The sequence below is a fragment of the Strigops habroptila genome, chromosome 7, assembly GCF_004027225.2.
Source record: "Strigops habroptila isolate Jane chromosome 7, bStrHab1.2.pri, whole genome shotgun sequence".
Classification (NCBI taxonomy): Eukaryota; Metazoa; Chordata; class Aves; order Psittaciformes; family Psittacidae; genus Strigops; species Strigops habroptila.
The window spans coordinates 52,602,446-52,623,014 of NC_044283.2; the positions used below are offsets into that span (position 1 = coordinate 52,602,446).

The 20,569-nt window shown below is 43.5% G+C and overlaps 1 protein-coding gene across 7 annotated transcripts in view; it reads right to left on the minus strand.

Moving 5' to 3' along the window:
- UBE2D3 (ubiquitin conjugating enzyme E2 D3) overlaps nt 1-20,569 on the minus strand; it is a 37,760-nt gene that overhangs the window by 14,943 nt on the left and 2,248 nt on the right. Inside the window, exons 2-3 of one of the 7 annotated variants that reach the window (XM_030492167.1) lie at nt 16,396-16,479; nt 11,549-11,961 (exon numbers count right to left, since the gene is read on the minus strand). In XM_030492167.1, the coding sequence (XP_030348027.1) occupies nt 16,422-16,479 (58 nt within the window). In that variant the 3' untranslated portion in view covers nt 11,549-11,961; nt 16,396-16,421. The other 6 variants (XM_030492166.1, XM_030492168.1, XM_030492165.1 and 3 more) reach the window with 6 other exon arrangements.

Below are 20,569 nucleotides of genomic sequence, written 5' to 3' on the forward strand. Positions count from 1 at the left end.
ATCCGTTCAGTAACTGGTATTTTAATCCTGGCTTTTCCAAGCTTTTCAATATTGGACCCTGAAACTAAGCATACTGTTCACATGGAGATTTTCCCTGCAAGAACCACAATGATCTTTGGTTCTGTGACCCAGGACTACAATGCAGCCCTCAGAGAAGAAGATAACTAGTGTAAACTGGCCACAAGAGAAGCTGCAAGATGCACGTAGCTAAACAAAACAGAAGGAAAACAAATTAAAACAAAGGGACAGTAAATTCAGTACAGAGAAATGTGAAGTGATGTACTTGGAAAGAAGTTTATATTCAAAGTAAGGCGCTCTGGCCTGATGGCTACCACTCAGGAATGAGATTTTGGCATTGTGATAGACAATTTCACACAAATGCTAGATTAACACTCATTAGATGCTTGGGTTTGGCAGTGTTATGTTGATAGTTTTCCAACAGGCTGCCCACAGCTTGTGACAGACACAGGAACATACAGCAGAAACTCAGCCACCAGCATTTGACGCATCAACCAGAAGTAGCATCTCTGTGCACTGCCTTGCACTCTATGTGAGAGGCCTCCTAGAGTTTGCCAAGCCTCCACAAACAATTTTGGGGACCGGGAGAATATGGGACAAGTTTTCTGTAGATACCACATCCAGCTTTAATAACTTAACCTCAGTAAGTCTGCATTTTCTGAGTAAAAGTACAAGAATTCTCCATGTTCACAAGGAAACGTATGGAAAGGAAAATCATACAACAGAAAGCTACCAAATTAACATTGTAACAACACATCTGTAATAAGTGTGGTGAATTCATTTTTAGATGTAGTCTGACATATTAGTCTGAAATTTAATTATTTAACCTAATGAACTCTGAAAATCATCTCTCCTTTTTAAAAAGCTGTCTTGGCTTTTACCAGTCCATGTTTTATATGAATCTAAAGATACATATGAATGCTATTGCAATATATCATCAAGGTACAGTGCATGAACACAACTATGTGGGGATGATTACACCACCTTATCTACAGCTGAACAATTACCCTACCACATTACGCTATTGTGCATAACTACCCTTCGTAATGGTTCTGCGTTTTGAACAGCTACTGGTAGAGACGCAAAACTAAGGCCTGCCTATAGGATTAGGTAGTTACACACAAAATCAGCTCACACTGAGCCGAGAGCATAAAAAAAACCCAACCAAGACAACACACAAACAAAGCCTGTTTCTGGAGTGCAGCTGCTCTTAAGAATTGACTTCTACCTTGGCTACCTAGACAACACTGATTTCTACAACAGTCTTTAAAATGCTAAATATATATATATATATAACTAAGGAAAATCGTTTAAAAGTGTATTTATGAACAGACCACAGTCTGAATTAGGGGAACGGAAGGGGGCCATTGCTCATCTGGCAAACTCTCATTCAGGAGATTCTGTATTATTCAAAGTAAAAAGAAATAAAATCTAAGCCTAAAAGGGATAAAGTTTGTGGTTATCTGATTTAATTATCTGGCATTTTTATTCAAATAGGCCAGCAAATGTTGGGAAATATTTACTGCATAAGAGCAGGACACACACTTACTAGAAACCTAAAAGAGCTCACAGAAGTGATGGCCAACCTAAGTCCAGGTTACAGAGAAAGCTTACTATAGAGGTCACTGAGCACCTAACACAATCCTCATGCCCTCCATTGGAAAGACCCAAAGCATTTTAGCATCTGTGCTCACTTCAGTTTGCAACTCTGGTGTCCAGATGCTTGTGGAAAGGATTAAACATTTGTCTCCTCCTTTTTTCGCTAGGCCATAACATTTGCAAAGCAGTCTGCAATGCTCCCATCCTGCTCACTTAAAACCAGAGTAAAAAAACCCATTACAATTACACTGGAAAAAGCTGCAGGAGATCTTTAATATGTCTACCATATCACGCATCTCAAAGGGATGAGGTTCAGAACAAAGGCTTCCTGTACTCAGAATTTCAATACTGAAGTTTACTGTTGGTAAGAAGGCTCTGAACAATGTCTAAACAAAATTACAAAAAAAATCCCCTCTACCTCTTTAGCTTTCAGTCCTGCATCCTGCAATGCCATTTGGCTCATTTTTCAGTGTTAAACCTCACCTACATCCAGGTGTTTTATGAAGGGCTGCCAAAGGCATAACACCAATTTAAACTTGAGAATGTAATTCTAACTAATTTTTCGTTGCAAGGCTTCCCCAACACAACCTACCGCATTCAGTGTGTCAGGTCACTGCCCCATGAACAGCACACTGAAGTGAAAGTTTTTCTAAAAGAGCTCCTGTGCTTCAGTTTGAGGTGTTAAATTTAGATTCAGGAAGTTTACAAAACTGCCCAGCATGAGCAATGCAACATGGTTTTAAAGACTCTTCTGGTAAAGCCAACTTGATAAAAAGCAACTAGGTATAAAATGCACTGCTGACTGCAATCATATCTACATTCTCGCTGCTTCTTTCATTTCTCATACCAATTTATTTTTTTCTGCACGTTACAGTGGCAGGTTACTACATCACATCAGTCAGAGGAGAAAACGCATGCCTGGCACTCAGCCTTTTCAATGTAAGCTACAACATCTTAGCCTAAACTATCAACAAAAGTCAGCTTCTACTGAAATACCAGACCTATTGCTGAAGTGCAGGCCACACACCCATCTGCCAGCTCTGATGTACAGGGGAGGGACCTATGCAAAAAACACGGGGCAATAGTTAAGTGGCAAAACCTTAATATCCGCAACAGATTTATTGGAGATTGCGTATCGATGCCCTAATCTGAATCACACAAAAGATCTACCCTTTTCCAATCCTTACCAATTGTTACTTGACATCTCGGACAAGGTTAAGAACCTCCACCCCTTCTCTCCTTCAACAGTTCAACCCAGTGGATACAGAGAAAACATTCCCAGGTAGCAATGATGCCAGGCTAGAGGTGGCCTCCACAAGGAACAGAGACGCCTTTGGCAAGAGGCAGTTTACTGCTCTGTATTCAACAGCTGCTACTTACAGCTGTTTACATCCTTCCCCCCTCCTTCCTCCATTAATGTGTGTGCGCAAAGAAAGGCATTAGTGCTCCAGAGCTGGTTACAGGCTGGGGAGGCTGTTGAAGGGAGCTCATTCTGTGGAGTTCTACATCAGCTCTTCTGTAGAAGAAACTCACACAGGGAATAATAGCAAAAGCATTGGCTTACTTTCAAAAGCGGATCTTTAAAAGCTGGAATGATGATAAAGAAAACGTTGGCTGGACAACCTTTTTACCCTGTACATTATCCCACGCAAATCCTTAACATACTGGAGAACTCTGCTTTTATTAAAGTTTGCAACAAGTACCCATCTAATGGAATATTGATCTCTGAAGTTCTGTAAATGACTTAAGTGAGATTAGAATCCCCTTCTCTCCCCATTCCAATGCACACATTGAAAGATCTGCGCTGACTGGGAACTTGTTTCACAAGCCTAGTGCCCAATTAACAGGAGAAATCTTAAGCTATTGCAGTCCAAACTTTCTGGTTAAAGAAGCATTAATTTTCCTCCCATAAAAAATGACCAGTTCTTAAAACACGTCCAAGACTGTAACAGTAAATGCTGGACCTGAATATGAGTATCAAACCTACCCAATTAAGAAGCAATATTTCCATTTTATTGATATTCACTTCACAGTATAAATGTCACTTCTGACTATTTGGGTCAGCTAAATCTTAAACAGAATGGAAGTGATGACAGCTTTCATCTGATGATGAATAATTCTGTTCTGTCTTTTAAAAAAGACTGAAGTTCTTTGATACTAGTGCTTCCCAAACTCCATTACTGACATTTGAATATTTAAAATCAACCACTGCCTTCTGGCTCAACACGACCCTTCTAACCAGTGGGTTCCATAGTTTCACTGCGTTATCTACTTGAGGCAAGACTTGGTCTACCCCTGGATAACTAAGAAGTAACTGAAGTAAAATAGGAAATTCAATACATACAGAGAGCATTCACAAAGGTTTAAAGTATTTTAACTAAGCTCATGAAATGTATTTCATTAGCTAGTTAATTTTAACCTCCTGAGCCCCTGAGCAGACAATTCCAGACTTGCTTCTAGACATTCACTCAATGCGAAAGATCAATCACGTAACTTCAAGTTATTGAACTATTTTGAGTAAGCCCAGCAAACTAAATCCAAGACTCTGCGAAATAAAGTATTGTAGATTTCATCTGGAGAAGAAAACTTAATTCCAAACAGCTTTTTCTAGTTTAGCTATTTTTTTTAGCTTCATACTAAGTTCAAAAGAAAAAAGTAGCATTTTAAAACAAAAGTAATAAGCAGGCTTTATAATTCTTTAATTAAACCACCTCTCCAAAAGCTACACCTTTGGTTAAACTAATGCAGAATTCCATGCTGCCTTTATTGCTGCGTATTACAGCCAATCTCAAAAAAATATTATGGTTATCACCAGGGTTAGTAGCACTTCTTACTATGAGCATCAGGAAGAAGGGGGTTAAAGTTGCAATTATACAGCCAGAAGCACTGGAGGCCATAGCCTTGAAGAAAAGTTATTTATTCTCCACTCCACCACTGTAAATGGAAGCCTTCAATATGTACTTAAGTATCAATAAATGGTTTTGCCACCTTCAGCCTTCAGCTTCCAGGATGTCAACTCCACCTAAGATTTTCTACTAAAATACCCTGACATAATGATGCCAGCTTGTGCTATGCTTAACCAAATGGACATAAAGCATAGTAGGCACAAGTTTTTTTTTAAGGATTTTTCGATGAGAGATTTCATGCATACATCTCCTGTATTAATCTCCTGTATTAATTCTACTTTTAGCCTATCAAGATCACCACTTAGGCCTTTCATACTACCTCACTCTAATGGACGTGTATAGCAGTGATAAAATGGATGTGCATCAATGATGTAATATCCCCACGTTTTCTCAATTTTACGCCTTCCCAATACCGTACTCCTACATAAATGTTCCCCTGCTACCAGATCATCATCATTTGAAGCGGAAGTGCCAACATGCTGCAGCAATTACAGGATGTGCATTTAGCAGGTACCACTCGACACTTCAGAGCAATACCATGTGCCACAAGCATGTGTCAAGCATTTAGATACAAGCTCATAAGTCAACATGAATTTGTTGAAAATTGGGGGGGGAGGGGGAAGTTGGGGAAAAAATTCATCCTCAAGAAACAGTTAAGTTGTAGGTTCACATTATTCCATGGCAAAAGCAGTTGCTTGCTATAATAAAACAACTGCCACTCTTGTGCAAAGCAGGCCGTACAAATAAAAGCAGAGTTTTGCCAATCAAACACAGGCTGCCCTCAGAGCAGATGGCACAGATGTAACCAGGAGCTCCAGCATAACATAAACTCTCTGGGACTGGCTGTGTACCTGACAACTACTTCAGTCTGGAGAGTGCTTTAGAAAGGGTGTTCCAGAAGGAGATAACCCAATACATAACACACGAATACTCATGTGCTTTCATTTGCAAGCCAAAAGTAGAATTTGCCAGTTATGTGTTAAGTAGGAGTTGATGTATCCTGAAAGTATAACATACTTCAGATTAAATTTACACACACTGACACAGTCTGAAAGTCTTGATTTACGCAATATAATAAAAATTTTTGGTTTGCTTGATGTATCAATTCCACAAAGAGGGAGTCAGCCAAACAGACTGAAAAAAACCTTCACTGATGCATTTGGGATGTCATCTGCTGCAGGAGACAACAAATTCTAGTCCTGACAGGTAATACCACAAGTCAGACTAAATCAGCTATGTGTGATTACAATGTTCTGAGGTCCTGGTCTCTCTTTAGCCTGTTCTGATCTAGTGCCAACAGCATACTACAAGGAAGCAGAGAGTTTCAAGGTCTGATCTGTGACCTTAGGATTGGAAGACAGGGGATCCCAGCTCACGGGTGACAGCGTGCCATTCTCTGTCTTAACAGTTCGCAGGATTAAAATCTAAGTTCACAACCGTCTCGTTGCAAAGTTAGTCCTGCTATTTTTGGATTTCAGTCTCAATCCCAGCAAACACTTGTACTGGAAACCATGCTTGGGAAGAAAGCAACTTGCAAGCAGTGCTTGCAAGTAGTGCTTTCAGTTTAGCAAAATGTCACTTTCCAGGTTGGCAAATACAAAATGAAAACTGTAAACCATGTATGAATTTGGAAGTGTATCTTGTAACAGTGTAAACTGATTAAAAATAGCACATCTAAAAAAATAAAAAAAAACCCCTCAAACCCACAACCACCAAAAAAAACCAAAACCAAAAAAAAAACCCAAAAAACCAAAACCCAAAAAACCCCCCAAAAGACCCTCCTAACCCAAGCATCCCACCAATCCTAAACTGTAGCACTGGTCAAAGGAAGAAGCTTCATACTACACAGTACGGTATAGTGTAAGGACCAGTAAGTACACTGCTGTAAGGACAAGACACTGCACACAACAGGCCAAGGCCTTGAAGTCAAAGAGATGACTTACTGATTCAAGAGTCATGCTGAATCGTTTTAAGATTCTGACCACCAGATGACTACCTAAGTGGGGGTTTGCCTCAGTTCATGTTTGACAATAAATTCTTACCTGCAGCGCCTGAGTGTGTTTCATAAGCATGAGTTGATGACAAAGCATACCAGGGAGTATCCTAGCTGTGTTTCAACTCAAGTGATATCATCCACTAATACAGGGGAACAAGTTCTGATGGCAGATTCAAAAGGAATTGTTTTGAAATTCTTCTGAGAGCACAACCGTAATTGAATGACAATTGTCCTAGCTAGCACTAATCCAGAATAGATTTAGGATTTTCAGGGATGACAGAACTGTCCTTTCACTAATAAATCATAAATAACCTCTTTTTGACTAAAATGTGCCCACAAGCGCTGCCAAAGTGATGTGAAAGTACACTAACAAGCGGCAAACTTTATACGCTGCCTCCAAAAGGTGTTTTGTGCGCGGAAGTTTAGTTCACCGATTTCAGGACACGGTGACTTTCTGCCATCTTGGCAGCCTACGAGATGACCAAGAAACTCCTCTCAGCTCTTGAAATACGTAAATGCTCCACGTAGCTCGCGAAGGAGCACAGATCAACAGCGACTTCCCGGTAACGCCACTGCGCTCCCATGGCGTTTGCAATTACATCTCAGCCATTCCCGAACCCGAAGCGCCGCCGCCGAGAAACCCTAAAATCTGCCCAAGTGCAGCCTCACGTCAGGAGCCTTCTTCCCTGGAAGAGGTTTGAAAAAAGAACACCACCAAAAAAACTCCCCAACACATCCCCCCCCCAAAAAAAAAAGAAAAAAAAAGGCGGGGGGCACCCAACCAAGCACAAAACCAACCAAAACCAACAACTGAAAAGCCCAACAAGAAGAAAACTTTCATCACCTCGGCATTTTTTCCGAGTTAGCCGCGAAGTTGCTCCACCCGGCTCCGATTGTGCAACGGGGAGGCGGCGGCGCGGAGCGCGCTCCCGCCCGGCGCGGGGGGCGAGGCGAGGCGGCCCGCGATCCCCGGGCGGCGGGAGGGCCGAGCCGGCCCCGGGGCGGAGGGGGGGAACCCGGGGAGAGGATGGCGCGGCGGCAGCTGCTCCGGAGCCGGCGGGAGCGCGGCGGTGCGTGGTGTGTGTGTCATGCTATTGCAGAAAGCGAGAGATCCCGGAAAGAGCCCCAACTAGGCGAACCCGCCGCCATCTTACAATGCGGGAAAGAAGTTGCACGCCAGCGGGGAGAGACCGGCCCCAGAGGCCGGCTGCCTGCCCCGGGGAGGGCCGCGATCGGACCGAAACCCTCTCCGGCACACCCGTACCGGCACCATCCGGGCCGGCCGGCGGCGCAGGGACAGTGGCGGCGACGGCACCGCCGCGCCGGGGAGGCTCTGGGTTGCACTGACATTTGAGTGTCCCCGGGAGCGGCGCCGCCTGCACCCCGGCCTCAACCGAGCCGCGCCCCGGCCCCAACCGAGTCCCCCACTCGCCCGCCCGCTGTGGCCCTGGCCGACCCCCGAAGCCCCGGGCCTAGGCCCGGAGAGAGAGGCCTCACCGCCCCAGCCGGGCCGCGGCCTCGCCGGAAGCAGCCGGCCGCTGCCGGGCCTTGCTCCGCCGGCCTCCTGCCTCTCCCCCTCCCCCGGCGGGTACCTCCCCCGAAGCCGTACCCCTCTGCTCCCGGGCGGAGAACGGGAACGGAAAACTGAAAATAAAAATTAACCAAAAAAAAAAAAGAGAAAAAAAGAAGAGAGACCGGGGTGGGGGGGTGGAAGGGGCAGGCGGAGGAGGAGCCGCCGCGCTCACCTTGTTGATGCGTTTCAGCGCCATTGTGTGTGAGTGCCGCCGCCGCCGCCGGGCCCGTCTGTGCGCCGCGGTGACTCCGCGCTCCGCTCGCGCCGAGGGGGGGCCGGGAGGGAGGGAGCAAGCGAGGAGGAGGAGGGGGAGGAAGGCGGAGAGGGGGAGGGGGCAGCTGCGCTTCTCCTTCCTCCGGAAACAGCCGAGGGGGGCGCCCGACCGGAGCGCGGCGGCCGCCCAGAGCCCTGCGGGCAGTGAGGCCGTGCGCCAGAGAGGCTGCCGGGGAGCGCTCCGCCCGCCGCGCTGCTCCGCCGCCTCCCGTCACCACCGGGAGGAGGAAGGGCGTGTGGGGTAGAAGGGGGGAAGCCGAGAAGAGGCGCCGCCCGCCCGAGAAAGAGAGAGAGGACGAGAGAGCCCAGCGCAGACGCCGCCGGCCAGGCCCAGGCACCGCGGGAAGGCAGGAGGCGGAGCCGCAGGAGGGGCGGGGCCGGGCGAGACACGCCGCCGCCAGGGGCCCCCCCCCCAGGGCCAGGGAGAAGGGGCGGCGCGGCCGCCGCCGGGTGGGCCGGGCGCATGCGCCGCCGGTGCGCGCTGTGGCCCCGCCCCGCTCAGGACGGGGATGATCTCGCGAGCGGTAGGCGCCGGTGCCGCGCCGGGGGGCGGCGCAGCGCAAGGAGGGTTCTGGGGCGGCCCGCGGGCGCCCCGGCGAGGGCAGCGGCTCCGCGGTGCCGCTCCTTGCCGCTGCCCGAGCGGGGCTGCCCGCCGGCTCCGCTGCGGCAGCCGCCTGGGCGCGGCGGCGCGCTGCGCTGACGACAAGCCACCGCCTTCCCACGAAATGGCGGCAGCGGCCGGACCTACATGTGTGCGCTGACGCGGCAGCGCGGTATCCCTCCGCGCGTTAGCCGGCACCCCCAGCTGTCTGTCCGCGCCGGTGCGTGGCACTGGGGGGGTTGGCTTGCCTGCGGCTTGCCCCTGGTAGGACCGCGCTGGGGGCCGAACATCGCCTGCCGCTTCCAGCGGCCCCTGCGTGCTCGTCCGTCCCGGTGGCCGTGTCGCTGCTCGGCGGGCGGTTGGAAGGGACTGTTCGAGCGGCGGCGCGGGAAGGAGGGAGGCTCGGGCGTTCAGCGGACTCCGGAGAAGAAACGCCGGCACCTTCGCACCCGCGCCGCTGGGTCTCGGCGGAGCCTTAAAACCATGGGGTTTGCAGCCATCGGTGCATTGCCGGTGCTGCAGCAAAAGGCCTGCTCTGGCCTGGGTGAGCGGCAGCATCGGCGAGGAGCGCAGGCCTGGCTTGAGGGTAGCTGTCCCGTACGTTTTGGTTTAGGAGCATATCAGCACAGACAAGTAAACCACACCGAGCTTCTCAGTCTAGGGAGAAAGACGAGCAAAGGGAAGATGCAGTAACACAGACTGTCAGTACAAGGGCCAGGGTCATCAAATACTACTTAAACTGTTCACCGCTAAGCTCTTTTTTCTCACAGTAATAAATCGTGCAGCTGTATGCATAGCTGTGTACATGGGGCAGTACTCCCCCCCTGCTTCTGTGACATAACAGGCAGAGAAAGACTGCCAGGCTGCCCTTCTGCTGCAAGGGGATAGATTCATCGTATTAATAAATATGGCCTTTGCTGTCCAGGGAGCATGGATACGTAATTAGCTACATCGATTGCACTGAACGGAGTTTGCATTCGTTATAGTGCCTTTATAGCGCTACTGTTTTCTTGCTATCTAGGATGCTAATTATTGTTTGTCTGGAGAAGGCAGCATGTTCAGAAAACCTGATTGTGTAACAATGTTTTCACTATGAAGCTTGAGAGCAGCCAGCAGTGAATTAGGGAAGCAATGCTCTTTTTATTTTACAAATGGCACTGGAGTAGGACTGTCACAGTTTTTAAGTGTTCGTATAATGTAAAGATAGGAGAGAAAACAATGCCATGTACTTGTAAAGTCCAGTTATCTTTCTGTGATCACCTAAAGCATTCCTAGCAACTTGTCTTCATTTTCTGCTTATTATTTTAGTTGCACTGAGTGGCATATTCAGGAAGTGTAGTCCTAAACTATTCCATTAATGTTCTTATTATCTTAATCAAGAATGTTGCTGAAAACCACCTTGCTGTTCCTTGCCTGCTTTGGGTTGCAGGTGCTGTTAAACTGCTCCAGATCACCAGTGTGTCTCTGTCACAGGCATCTTTCTCTGCCTTGTAAATTGCTTACAAACTTCCTGATTTTTTTCCTTATTGTTTGTCATCTCAGGAGATTTAGGTACTTGATAGTATTCCAGTTCTATATTTTTAATTATTATTTGAGATTAACAACCTCTTATTATGCCTCTGTATTAAAGAGTTTTGATTTGGCTTGCGATTCACATTTTACTGTATAATGAAAGCAACGCAGAACAGCGCAAACATACTGCTGACAGTATGTAATTTTCCCTGCTAATTTAAGACAACAGGAATTGTTAATCTGGTAAATCAAGTTTTGTTTGTGTGCCTTTCAACAGTTACATGTTAAAATCAATATCTGTATTAGCATTTGACTCCAAAGAGAATTTAAAATGTATTGGATAGCTCTTGTTTCTAGCCATTGCTCAGAACCAGGTTTGCGTATTTTGTTCTAAGGTACCTGTTTAGACAAACACTTTATTACACTCACTGGTCGTTTCTTTTAAACCAAACCCATCAATCTAAGCATTTGCCTTTAAATACACTTGAGAAAAAGAATAAAAAATAATGACTTGTGTAGGAGTGAAAAACAAGACGCACACTCACAGTCCTGCGGCCACTTCTGCATGTCATAGCACACAGTCCTGCTTGGAGAACGTTATGCTTCTCACCCTCATTTTTCCTCAAAAAGGTGAGGTAAAAATCACGTATTTCCCCCTCAGTGCTTGCAAATAAACAAACTCAAATAGATTTTTTACTACAGCAGGAATACTCGGGCAATTAAGGCCTCATGACCTTAATATACTGATGTGCCATACCCGAAGAGTTTCTCACCTTTACCACACACTGCAGGTGTACTATAACGCTACTTGCACACAGTAATATTAAGTGCAAGAGGCACAGATGATGATTACTGAATATGAGCATTGCACCTTATTGTGGAACTACCCAGTCTGTTTGGGTTTGCCTCATTTTAATTTGATTTTTGAAGCTAATCCTCAGAAGTGGCTCAAGAGAGGTATTACCATGTCTAATCCTCATATGGTAGTGAAATTGGGTTAGATGTTCAGTGGTTTATTCTGCAAAATAGCTCAGTATACGCGGCATGGTAAGAAACAGTTTGCACAGAAGTACTGAGAACAGACCAGCTCACTTGACCTCCCTCCTTGAATTTTGCTTTCTTTATCAAGTACGGCGTTACAGAGCCCTGTGCAGCCACTTGGCCAGTAACGTCCAAAGGCTGAATTGCCCAATCCATTTCAGCTGCTTTGTGATGGTCCAGCGTTCATATAATTGAGTAGAGACTGCCTTGATATTCTATACGGTCATAGCACTTCGCCTCAGCTTCAAGGGGGCTTGAGGGAAAAGCAGACCCGCCTTAGTTTGAAGGTTAGTGTAGTTTGCTTGCACACGAATGTCAGTTTTTCACTTCCCCTTGCACCAGAGCAGCCATTCTTACACTCTGAGCATGCTATTTGACCTGTCTTCCAAACAGCTGGAGCAACCAAGCACCCTGGACACCAAGCAGCATTCCATACAGGATGCTTTATAAAATGGAGAGGAAAGAGAGAAACAAGATGCAAAATGTTTCCAAAAATATATTCCTTTTTAGCTAAGGAAAAAAAAAAAAACTACTTCAGCAAAAGCAAGGCACCCTTGCTAGTCCATCCAGCAGATCATTATTAGTTCTTGTTTGGAGGAGACAAAACACAACAGCTTCTGCTGCTGGAAAACAAAGTGCCAAGAAGATGAACAACAACAGCAGCTTCCCCCTGTTTGCATGTATTACCAGGCCTCAAATTTCAGCATCCTGTCTGACTTGTTTTTCCTTTAATTATCATAAATCAAGCTTGCAGTCAAGTCCCTCTTTAATCTGGCCAAAACTCACCTTATTGGGGGCCCTTTTGATTCAGTGCAGACCACAAAGAATAAGATCACAGAAGAAAGCTGATAAGACTGCTCCATCGGCTTTTTTAACACAACAAATAAAAAAGCTGCATTTGCTAACCCACGTGCCATTACATGACAGTGGAAGAAAAACAGGTTTAGGGATGTCATTGGCTTCCACCTGATCTGTGCTTTAACTACGAGAGACCAGCAGCCCTTCTTGTCTAGCTGGGGGCTTCTCCCCTTCAAGCAGGACAGCGAGATCACAGTTACAGCCTTTGTACTGCGTGCTCAGTTCCCCGGCTTTTACACTGGGACCGTATCACTCCTGTTAGGAAGAAGAGGTAGCAAAACCCTTTCACACCTGGAGTCCAGCCCAAGGTCAGTAAGTTAGGCAGCAGTTAGCTTTCTAAGGAATATTAGATAAAAAATAACTTTGTCTCAATATTCCAACTTGGCAATTATTCACCTCCCATTGTTTCTTCCACAGCTTCTCTGACATTCTCACTGAAACAATTCACAAGCTATTCCACATGTTTGCTTTGTATCGTTGTACCCTTTTGTTTCACTGCTAGGTCATGGGGCAAAACACCAAGTCCCTACATTAATCCATTTTAAGTTGTTCCTGCGTTACGTAGGGAGTTGTAAGATCTAACGATAAAGTCCACGTACAAGTCTCAGTGAAAACCTTGAGTGCTTTGTTGCATAATGCTAAGGTTCTGCAGCTTGCACGAGGTCATGCAGGATTCACAAGGATATAAAATACTTCAGTAACTTACACTGACATCAGCAGACAAAAGTTCCCCACAAAATCTTCCAGTTGTCAGGATTTTGTTTAGCACTTCATTGTTTAGCCTCATATTGACAGCATAATTTTCTTTCAGTTAGAGAAGATTTTTCTCTTCTCGAGGTCCTTACAGAAAATAAGAGCTATTTGACAAGAAGAAAGTTTTGACAACGTAAAATTCATGATGCTATTTTCACAGGCCTGAACGACGAAATCTCTGAAAATTGCTGCAGGATATTTATTAGTATTCATACCGAGCATTCATTTTTTTCCCAGCAAAACTGCCATTTGATCTAAATGAAAAAGATATTCCTTTCAAGTCAGCAGCAGTTTGCATCAACAAGAATGTTCATTTTCTGTGCTGATTCAGCTCTATGGATATTGAAGCATGCAAGTCAGATGAGCACGTGCACAGCATAATTACGGTGCCGACTTTGAAAAATGAAAACTTTTGTTGTCATGCAGTTACTGTCTTTGTTTTCTTCTTTTGTATGAATTCTTTACATTCCTGAATAAACATAGGTAATATAAACATACGTGGCAAAATAGCATCTTAAAACAGGGGTGTGAAGGGCAGCACAATTAGCCACAATTGCTAAAATAAGGTAACACAGGCTGAATTCAGCAGGTGGAACCGCTCTCTGGGGCAAATCAGAGTTTTATCAGTTTCAATAGGCCAAGGTACATCAGTTGGAGATCTCTTCAAAAAGGTGTTTAATGGTGACCTACTTTCCCCCATCCCTTTGGAGGTGGTTGCTTTTCCTTGTAATACCTGTTTTTTGGCCCCTCAGGCTGCCTTCAGACTGCATGCTAAGTCTGTAGGAGTTACACTGTTACTGAAAATGACCAAGCTCTTAGAGCAGTTTTCAGCAGTACTTAATTTGACCTATTGTGTTTACCAAAGGACACATCAAAGGACTCTGGGAAGCACTTTCAAGATATGTCTGTTTTTATTACTTTGACATAACTGATTACTAGTCAGACTCGGACCATCCAGATTCAGTTGCTCCTCCAATGCTTGATCCAGGATGCAAATGTATTCAACCTTTGAGGAGTCTGGGTTTAACAAATTATTTGACCAGTGTACCTAATACACTATAAAAGTTGCTAACCCGGATAAAATGTTAAAGATTAAAGTTAATAAGGATAGCTAACATATTTCACAGGCTCCCTAGTATAGACAAGGCTGCTCAGACTTCACAACATGTTGCGTTGATTGAAGTGTAAGCTTCCTTGCACGTGGCTTCATACATGCTAAGAACAATTTTCACTGTTTGATTAGTGTTACAGGGAATTAGTTAGCCTGAGCTAATCAGGACACTGATGGTGTACCTCATATTGAAGTATTTTATAGCCACCTTTTGTCTTGAGACATTTCCCCACAGAGATCAGTCAGTGTTTCCAGAAGACCTGGGGCAGCGACCCCCTCTGGGTTAGGAGCCCTTTCAACTACTGACATGCCAAATAGCCCACAGCAAGGTACACTTCTTGGCTATTCGCTCTTCTGAGGCAGTCCTGATGGTGAATCCTTCACATATTTGTAGCTAAATAAACATGACACTTCAGCAGAGGTAGCAAGCTGACTTTCTGTCACTTCATTTTGAGGCTTTTTTCCCTTGTAGAACATTTTCTCCCCTCTCCCCCCTTTCTGTTTTATATAAAATAATGTTGTTTCCCTGGAGAAGTTATTACATAGTCTCGTAGATTGCTGCGGTTTAACTGTTTGATGCTCTATTGAATTAATTTAAAATAGAGATTTAAGTAAATAAGAAAGTCCACAGAAACACTTCAGGGTTTTTTTGCTTTTGTCTTTGAACTTGCAGGAGTATATGGTCTGCATTTAGACAATGGATTTAACTAGCTAACTATCATGTGGTACTAGCAGTCATTTCACTTTTCTTTTTGTCCTTTTGAACAACCTCATCTATAAAGATTCGGCTGATCTTTCCAGTTTTTGGTATGTCCCAAATAATCATTAGATGTCCAAGAGCTTGCTTAGACCTCAAGTATTCAGGTAATTACAGGCAAATATATCTCTCAGAAGGAATATTACTCTTGTTTGCTGTCATGTTGTAATTCGGGAAACATTGTTGATGACTCTAAATCACCAATTCTGAAATTAGCCAGTTATTATGCTGTTCATCATTATGGTTAGTGGGATGGATCAGGGCAGTCTTGCTGAAAGAGCGGGTCGTGACACACCCAGTAGTCATGAAGCACAGGCAGGTGTTGGCAAGTGGTTGAAAACTGTGCAAATTATAAAGCAAATGCAACCTAGCTTCTGTACTCCTCGTGACTTTTATTCCCCAAGGTCAAGCACGCTTTTCAGCCTTTCAAGGAATATTACATAGATTTTCACTTTCACAAGCAGATATTAATTCAGTTTTTTAAAGACAATGAGGGCTACAATTTTTTTTTTTTTTTTTGCTATTTTCATCTTAAAAACAAAACCAACTGAAAAATACTGGCTTAAAGATAGTGGGATCCAAGATGCTAATTTTCTCAGTAATAGTGATTTAAATCCAAGTTAACAGCAAAAAAAAAGAGATAATTTCTTAGTCCTTCCTTCCTGTTTGTTGCCTACATTAAATGATTTTCTAATCTCTGTTTAACTCCCATATTAGAAAAACAAACACTGCTGCAATTAGGCATGGAGGGCTCAGGAACTTGGAGACTAAATTATACACTTACCCTTACATTGTTCAGGATGTTTGACAGTATCAAGTCATAGTGGACAGGTAATTTGAGGGACTATGGGCAGCACCCATTTCTACCATACTCATTTTCTCAATAATTACAATATTTCTATCCCTGGAACTGTCAAAATAACTCACATAAAAGTGTAAAAAAAAAGTTATAAAAATAAATTCCTCTCGGTGAAGCAGTTTAAAACATTCTCAAGCATCTTAATAAATTAACTATAGACATCTATGACAACACTGATTTTAAATAAAAGACTTTGTGCTCTGAAGAAAGGGGGCACTAGGATCTTTTAATGGTTTCCAAAAGCACTCCCCTAGCATGCTGATGAATGCCTCTTAATTACCATCTATTTAGGTTTAATTTAATTTTCACCTTTCCCAGTCATTAGGCTTACATTTCTGGTAAAGTAAGCTTTGAGGTGGTATGTTTATATCCTACTTTTTGTGTTGGTTGGTTTCTCTGACGATTCAAAGGGAAAAAAGAAACCGATTCAGAAAAAAAAGTATTTCCAGACCTTACGGCTGCCTGTACTGGTGTGAAGTACAGAATTTCTATAAAATGCTGGCAATACCTTGAAAAGTGAAGTGAAGAATTAACTTACACATCTTCTAAGGAATAGCCAGCTACCTAGGTCTGGAAGCACGCTGTGCTATAGTTAACCTGCAGTCCAGAGGACAGGGAGTGCCTGGAAAAAGTAGAAAAAAAGCCCCATTACTAAGCTAGGCAGTAAAAAGGCTAGATTAACCTTGTTTACCTGCTGTAGTGCTATTCCATGTCATTGCCTTGGAATCAAGATAGCCACTTTTTCCCTGCTTTCCTCTCTATCCATTATACATATGTTTGTTTTCTGAAATTCAAGAGGCATGATATTTTGGGGTTTTGGGTATGTTCTTTTTTTGCTCCCCTCTATTCTTGTGAGATGACAGAGAAGAATTGTGCATTGCTGTCTACGCCAGACCTATCTAACCTTGAAAAGAGGAGCGGCAGGCTCAGGAATCTCCACATCACTGTTGTTACAGAGCAGCCTAGGAAGGAATGACAAGCTATTGTTTTGCTGCGGTGTCAGTGGCATCGTGACACAGGAAGAACTTAAGAGCAAAGTGCAGTCATGTTGCAGAGATCATGTACTCTGTCCTCGGCAGAGGAAGCTGGTAGTTATTCTGTGCTATAATTAGCCCCTGCCAATGAAGGCACATTGCGTCACACGACTTAGTCTTGTGGCATTCTCACCTTTGCCTTCCAAAATGAAGGAAACAACTTTCAGTGACAGCTATTATGCCAAGGGATTAAAGTACTAAGGGAACAAATATACCTTTACTTGCCTGGTCAAGGATATACTGTCTTCACTGACAGCAAAGATCAATGCAGTTTAAAAGGGAATGGTGGGTGGTCCTCTGCTGAGAATATATTGACATATAAATAGATTCTTTCCCCTGGAATTCCCATCATAAGAGAGCAGCTTTTTGATAGTGGTTTTACTTCACGTATTTTCATTTAGCATGTGTACTTCCTAGATTATGTCAGCTTTGTCCTCCGTAGGTCCTTTATTGTAGGGGAGGATGTATCTGTTTTCCATCACTGCGGCTTCCTCCCAGGGGACAATCTGGTGATTTTGCAGCCTGCTTTATTGCAAAAAACCAGGCAGAACCTGACACAAATCAATAATGTATCTGGTCTTCTATGAACACATTAGTGACTCCTAAGGATATTTGTTCTGATTGGCGTGAAACTGTTGTGAACTAGCAACTCCCTGGAAGCCAATTAAGTTCCAAATCTGTGCAAGTCTGTATGTGACCAGCGATCAGATCAGTCTGGATCCTCATCAGCAGTACATATTGGAGAGATTTAGGTTAGTTATAAGGAAGAAGTTCTTTACCGTGAGAGTGGTGAGGCACTGGAACTGGCTGCCCGAGGATGCTGTGAATGCCCCATTGCTGGCAGTGTTCAAGGCCAGGTTGACACGGCCTTGATACCTAGTGGGAGGTGTCCCTGCCCATGGCAGGGGGCTCGGAACTGGATGATCTTAAGGTCCTTTCCAACTCAGACCATTCTATGATTCTAAAAGACTGGATGATTCATGTAATGGATCAAAATTTAAAATTCACTGCAATATTACATTTACTGTGTGCTTTCTTGTGCAACGTTGGTGTTACTTGACTGATGTTACTTACAATAGCCTCATGTCATACAACTTGTTACTTTCTATGCTTTAAATAAAGGCAGTTGAAATCAGTAACTGAGTGTGACCAAGTGAATATTCATAGTTTGTGCTATTTCTGCAAATATAGTACCTGTAGAAACCACTACTGTGGACCAGTGCTAACCATTGCATCAAAAGACAGTTCCAGCCTGTAAAAAACATACAGTGTAAGTGAAAAGTAACTGAATTTTATCTGGGGATATCTAGGAATTTAGCACTGAATATACGTGCTTGAGTTGGGAAGTTCCTCAACTTTCTTTCATACCCAACTCACAGGTAACATTTCCCACTCCCTGGCAGCAGTAGTCAGAAAAGAAATTAAAACCTATTGGTTTAATTTAAAGTTAAACCTATTGCTGAGAGATCAAAGTATGGTATTTTTCTTGAATAAATAAAACCTGTGTCTACTGCTCTGTTCTCTCATGCACGAAGTTGCCATGCCAGAACCTGATCCAATTCTTAGAAATCTTGCTATTTTGCTTTACATCCCTGTTTTCACTCTTTTCCACAAATTAATTTACTACAATCTGTGACAATAAATAGCATTCTAAGACACAGGGAATTCAACAGTTATACATGCTATTAGTAGGATCCTGCAGTTACTTAAGCAATTACCATAGCACCTGCTTTCAAAATATAACAGTTACATTGTAAAATTCCTGGATGTTCATTAGATTAGAAGGTAATAGCATGGAGTCATAGAGTGGTTTGGGTAGGAAGGGACCTTAAAGATCATCTAGTTCCAACACTCAAACTTCATATTACAAAATTAGTAGTAGTTTTGTAATATGAAAACGATGCTATCACAAAATGACCCTATTGATTCTGTTATAAGTGTGATTTGTTTCCTTAACTAATTTTTCTCTTGAATACTTTGCCCACCACAGAGCACTAGGTATTTTCAATAAACACCAGCAGAAGTCACGTAAGGTGCCAGGTCTCAGAGTTATGTGAAAGCATGACAATCTCCACTTTCTCCCAAAGGCAGTTAAGTCTCTGAATGTAAAAATAAGAACTGAAACCTTAACCTTCATGCAATGCAATTGCAACTTGCTTAACCATAAAATAGAGGAAAGTAACCTTATATATACAGTCTTAAGGTTTATGTTTTTAAGCCAGTCTCCTTATCTTTGAGATTAAATTATTTTACAGTTGGATGTTAAAAGTGCTGCATAACTAACTGATGGAGCCATTGCATGAAATTAATCACAGTTCCTACAGCCCTTCTGGGGTGCAATGATTTTGCTTGCTTTTGGGGAAGTGGAAGAGAGAGATATTTTTGCATACAGCAGGGACATCAGCTAATCAAACCCCATTGTGAAATGAATCAAATACAAAGGGAGAGAGCTAGCTTCCTCCTAGACAGAAGCTTGTGTTTGCTGATTACACAGGCCAGCCCTCTGGTGACAGGATAGTTTTTAGTTGACAACAGTACTTTTTGCCTGCTGTAGAGATTATTCCAGGCACTCAGCATGGAAAATGGCAGTGCCAATTCCAAGAAAATGGTTTTAACAATATGAGATGTCCTGTTGATAGAAAAGCTCATTACCATGAAAGAGTGGTGAGCAAATTACTGTGCTATTTAGGCTTGTTCTAGAGATGGAAGGACTGTGCATCTGCTACCTCAGAACCTTTCATCTTTTATCCATACTGGCTGTACTCGGTAGAATAAAATAAAGTATAATTTATAAATGTTCTTTTCCTTTGCAAAATCTTAGTGTTCCAGACAGAGCAATATTACCTCATTTTAAAGCTGAATTAAAGGCATGGGGAAATCAGGCAATTTTGAAGGGTAACAAGAGGAGGAAAACAACCACCTTCTTTTCACCTCTGCTTAGTCTGCTGGACCAGGACCAGCCATTCTACTGCAAGCTGGACCAGTTCAGATGTGTTGTAGTGACATGAATTTATTCTGCCAAGCATGATCTGCATCTGCACCACAAGCTTTTCTACCATTCTTGTCAAAGCATGTGTAGCAGTAAGTTAATTGGGCTGGTTCTGTTTTGGGCTGTGCTTTGGGAATTCCATGCAAAAGACCCAGGCTAGCACTATGTAGATCTGTAGGTCTCTGCATGTGGACTCCATGCTCCATCTCATCTGGAGCATTTCTTGCTAGAGGAAAAATCCCAGTGATAGAGGATACTTACTGCTGAAAGTAATAATCTTATTTCAGTATCGGTGACCTAGGTTTTGTTCAAGTATTGATGCTTGGGCTTTTTGTGCTGTTATTATTATTACAGTGGCTTCTATATATCCTACACGATACCAGAGTTTCAGTTGCCAACTGAACCAGTTGCCAACTGAACAGTTGCTAGCATGAAACAAAGGCAATCTCTAGTTTTTAACAGTTCACAAACTGAATCTAAATGTGCAAGAATGAATTGTTGCATATTACTCTCCCCAAAAAAGGTAGAAAATTTTCCAGATACCAAACAGTAATGAGAATTGAGGCAAAGTTGAAAAGGATCCTGATAAAATCCTGAGGAAGCAATCTGCCTGTGGAATAAGAATGTCCACATAAGGTGTTAAATGTGATGTGTCTAACGGGAGGAAGATGTCACACCTGCCTACTTAA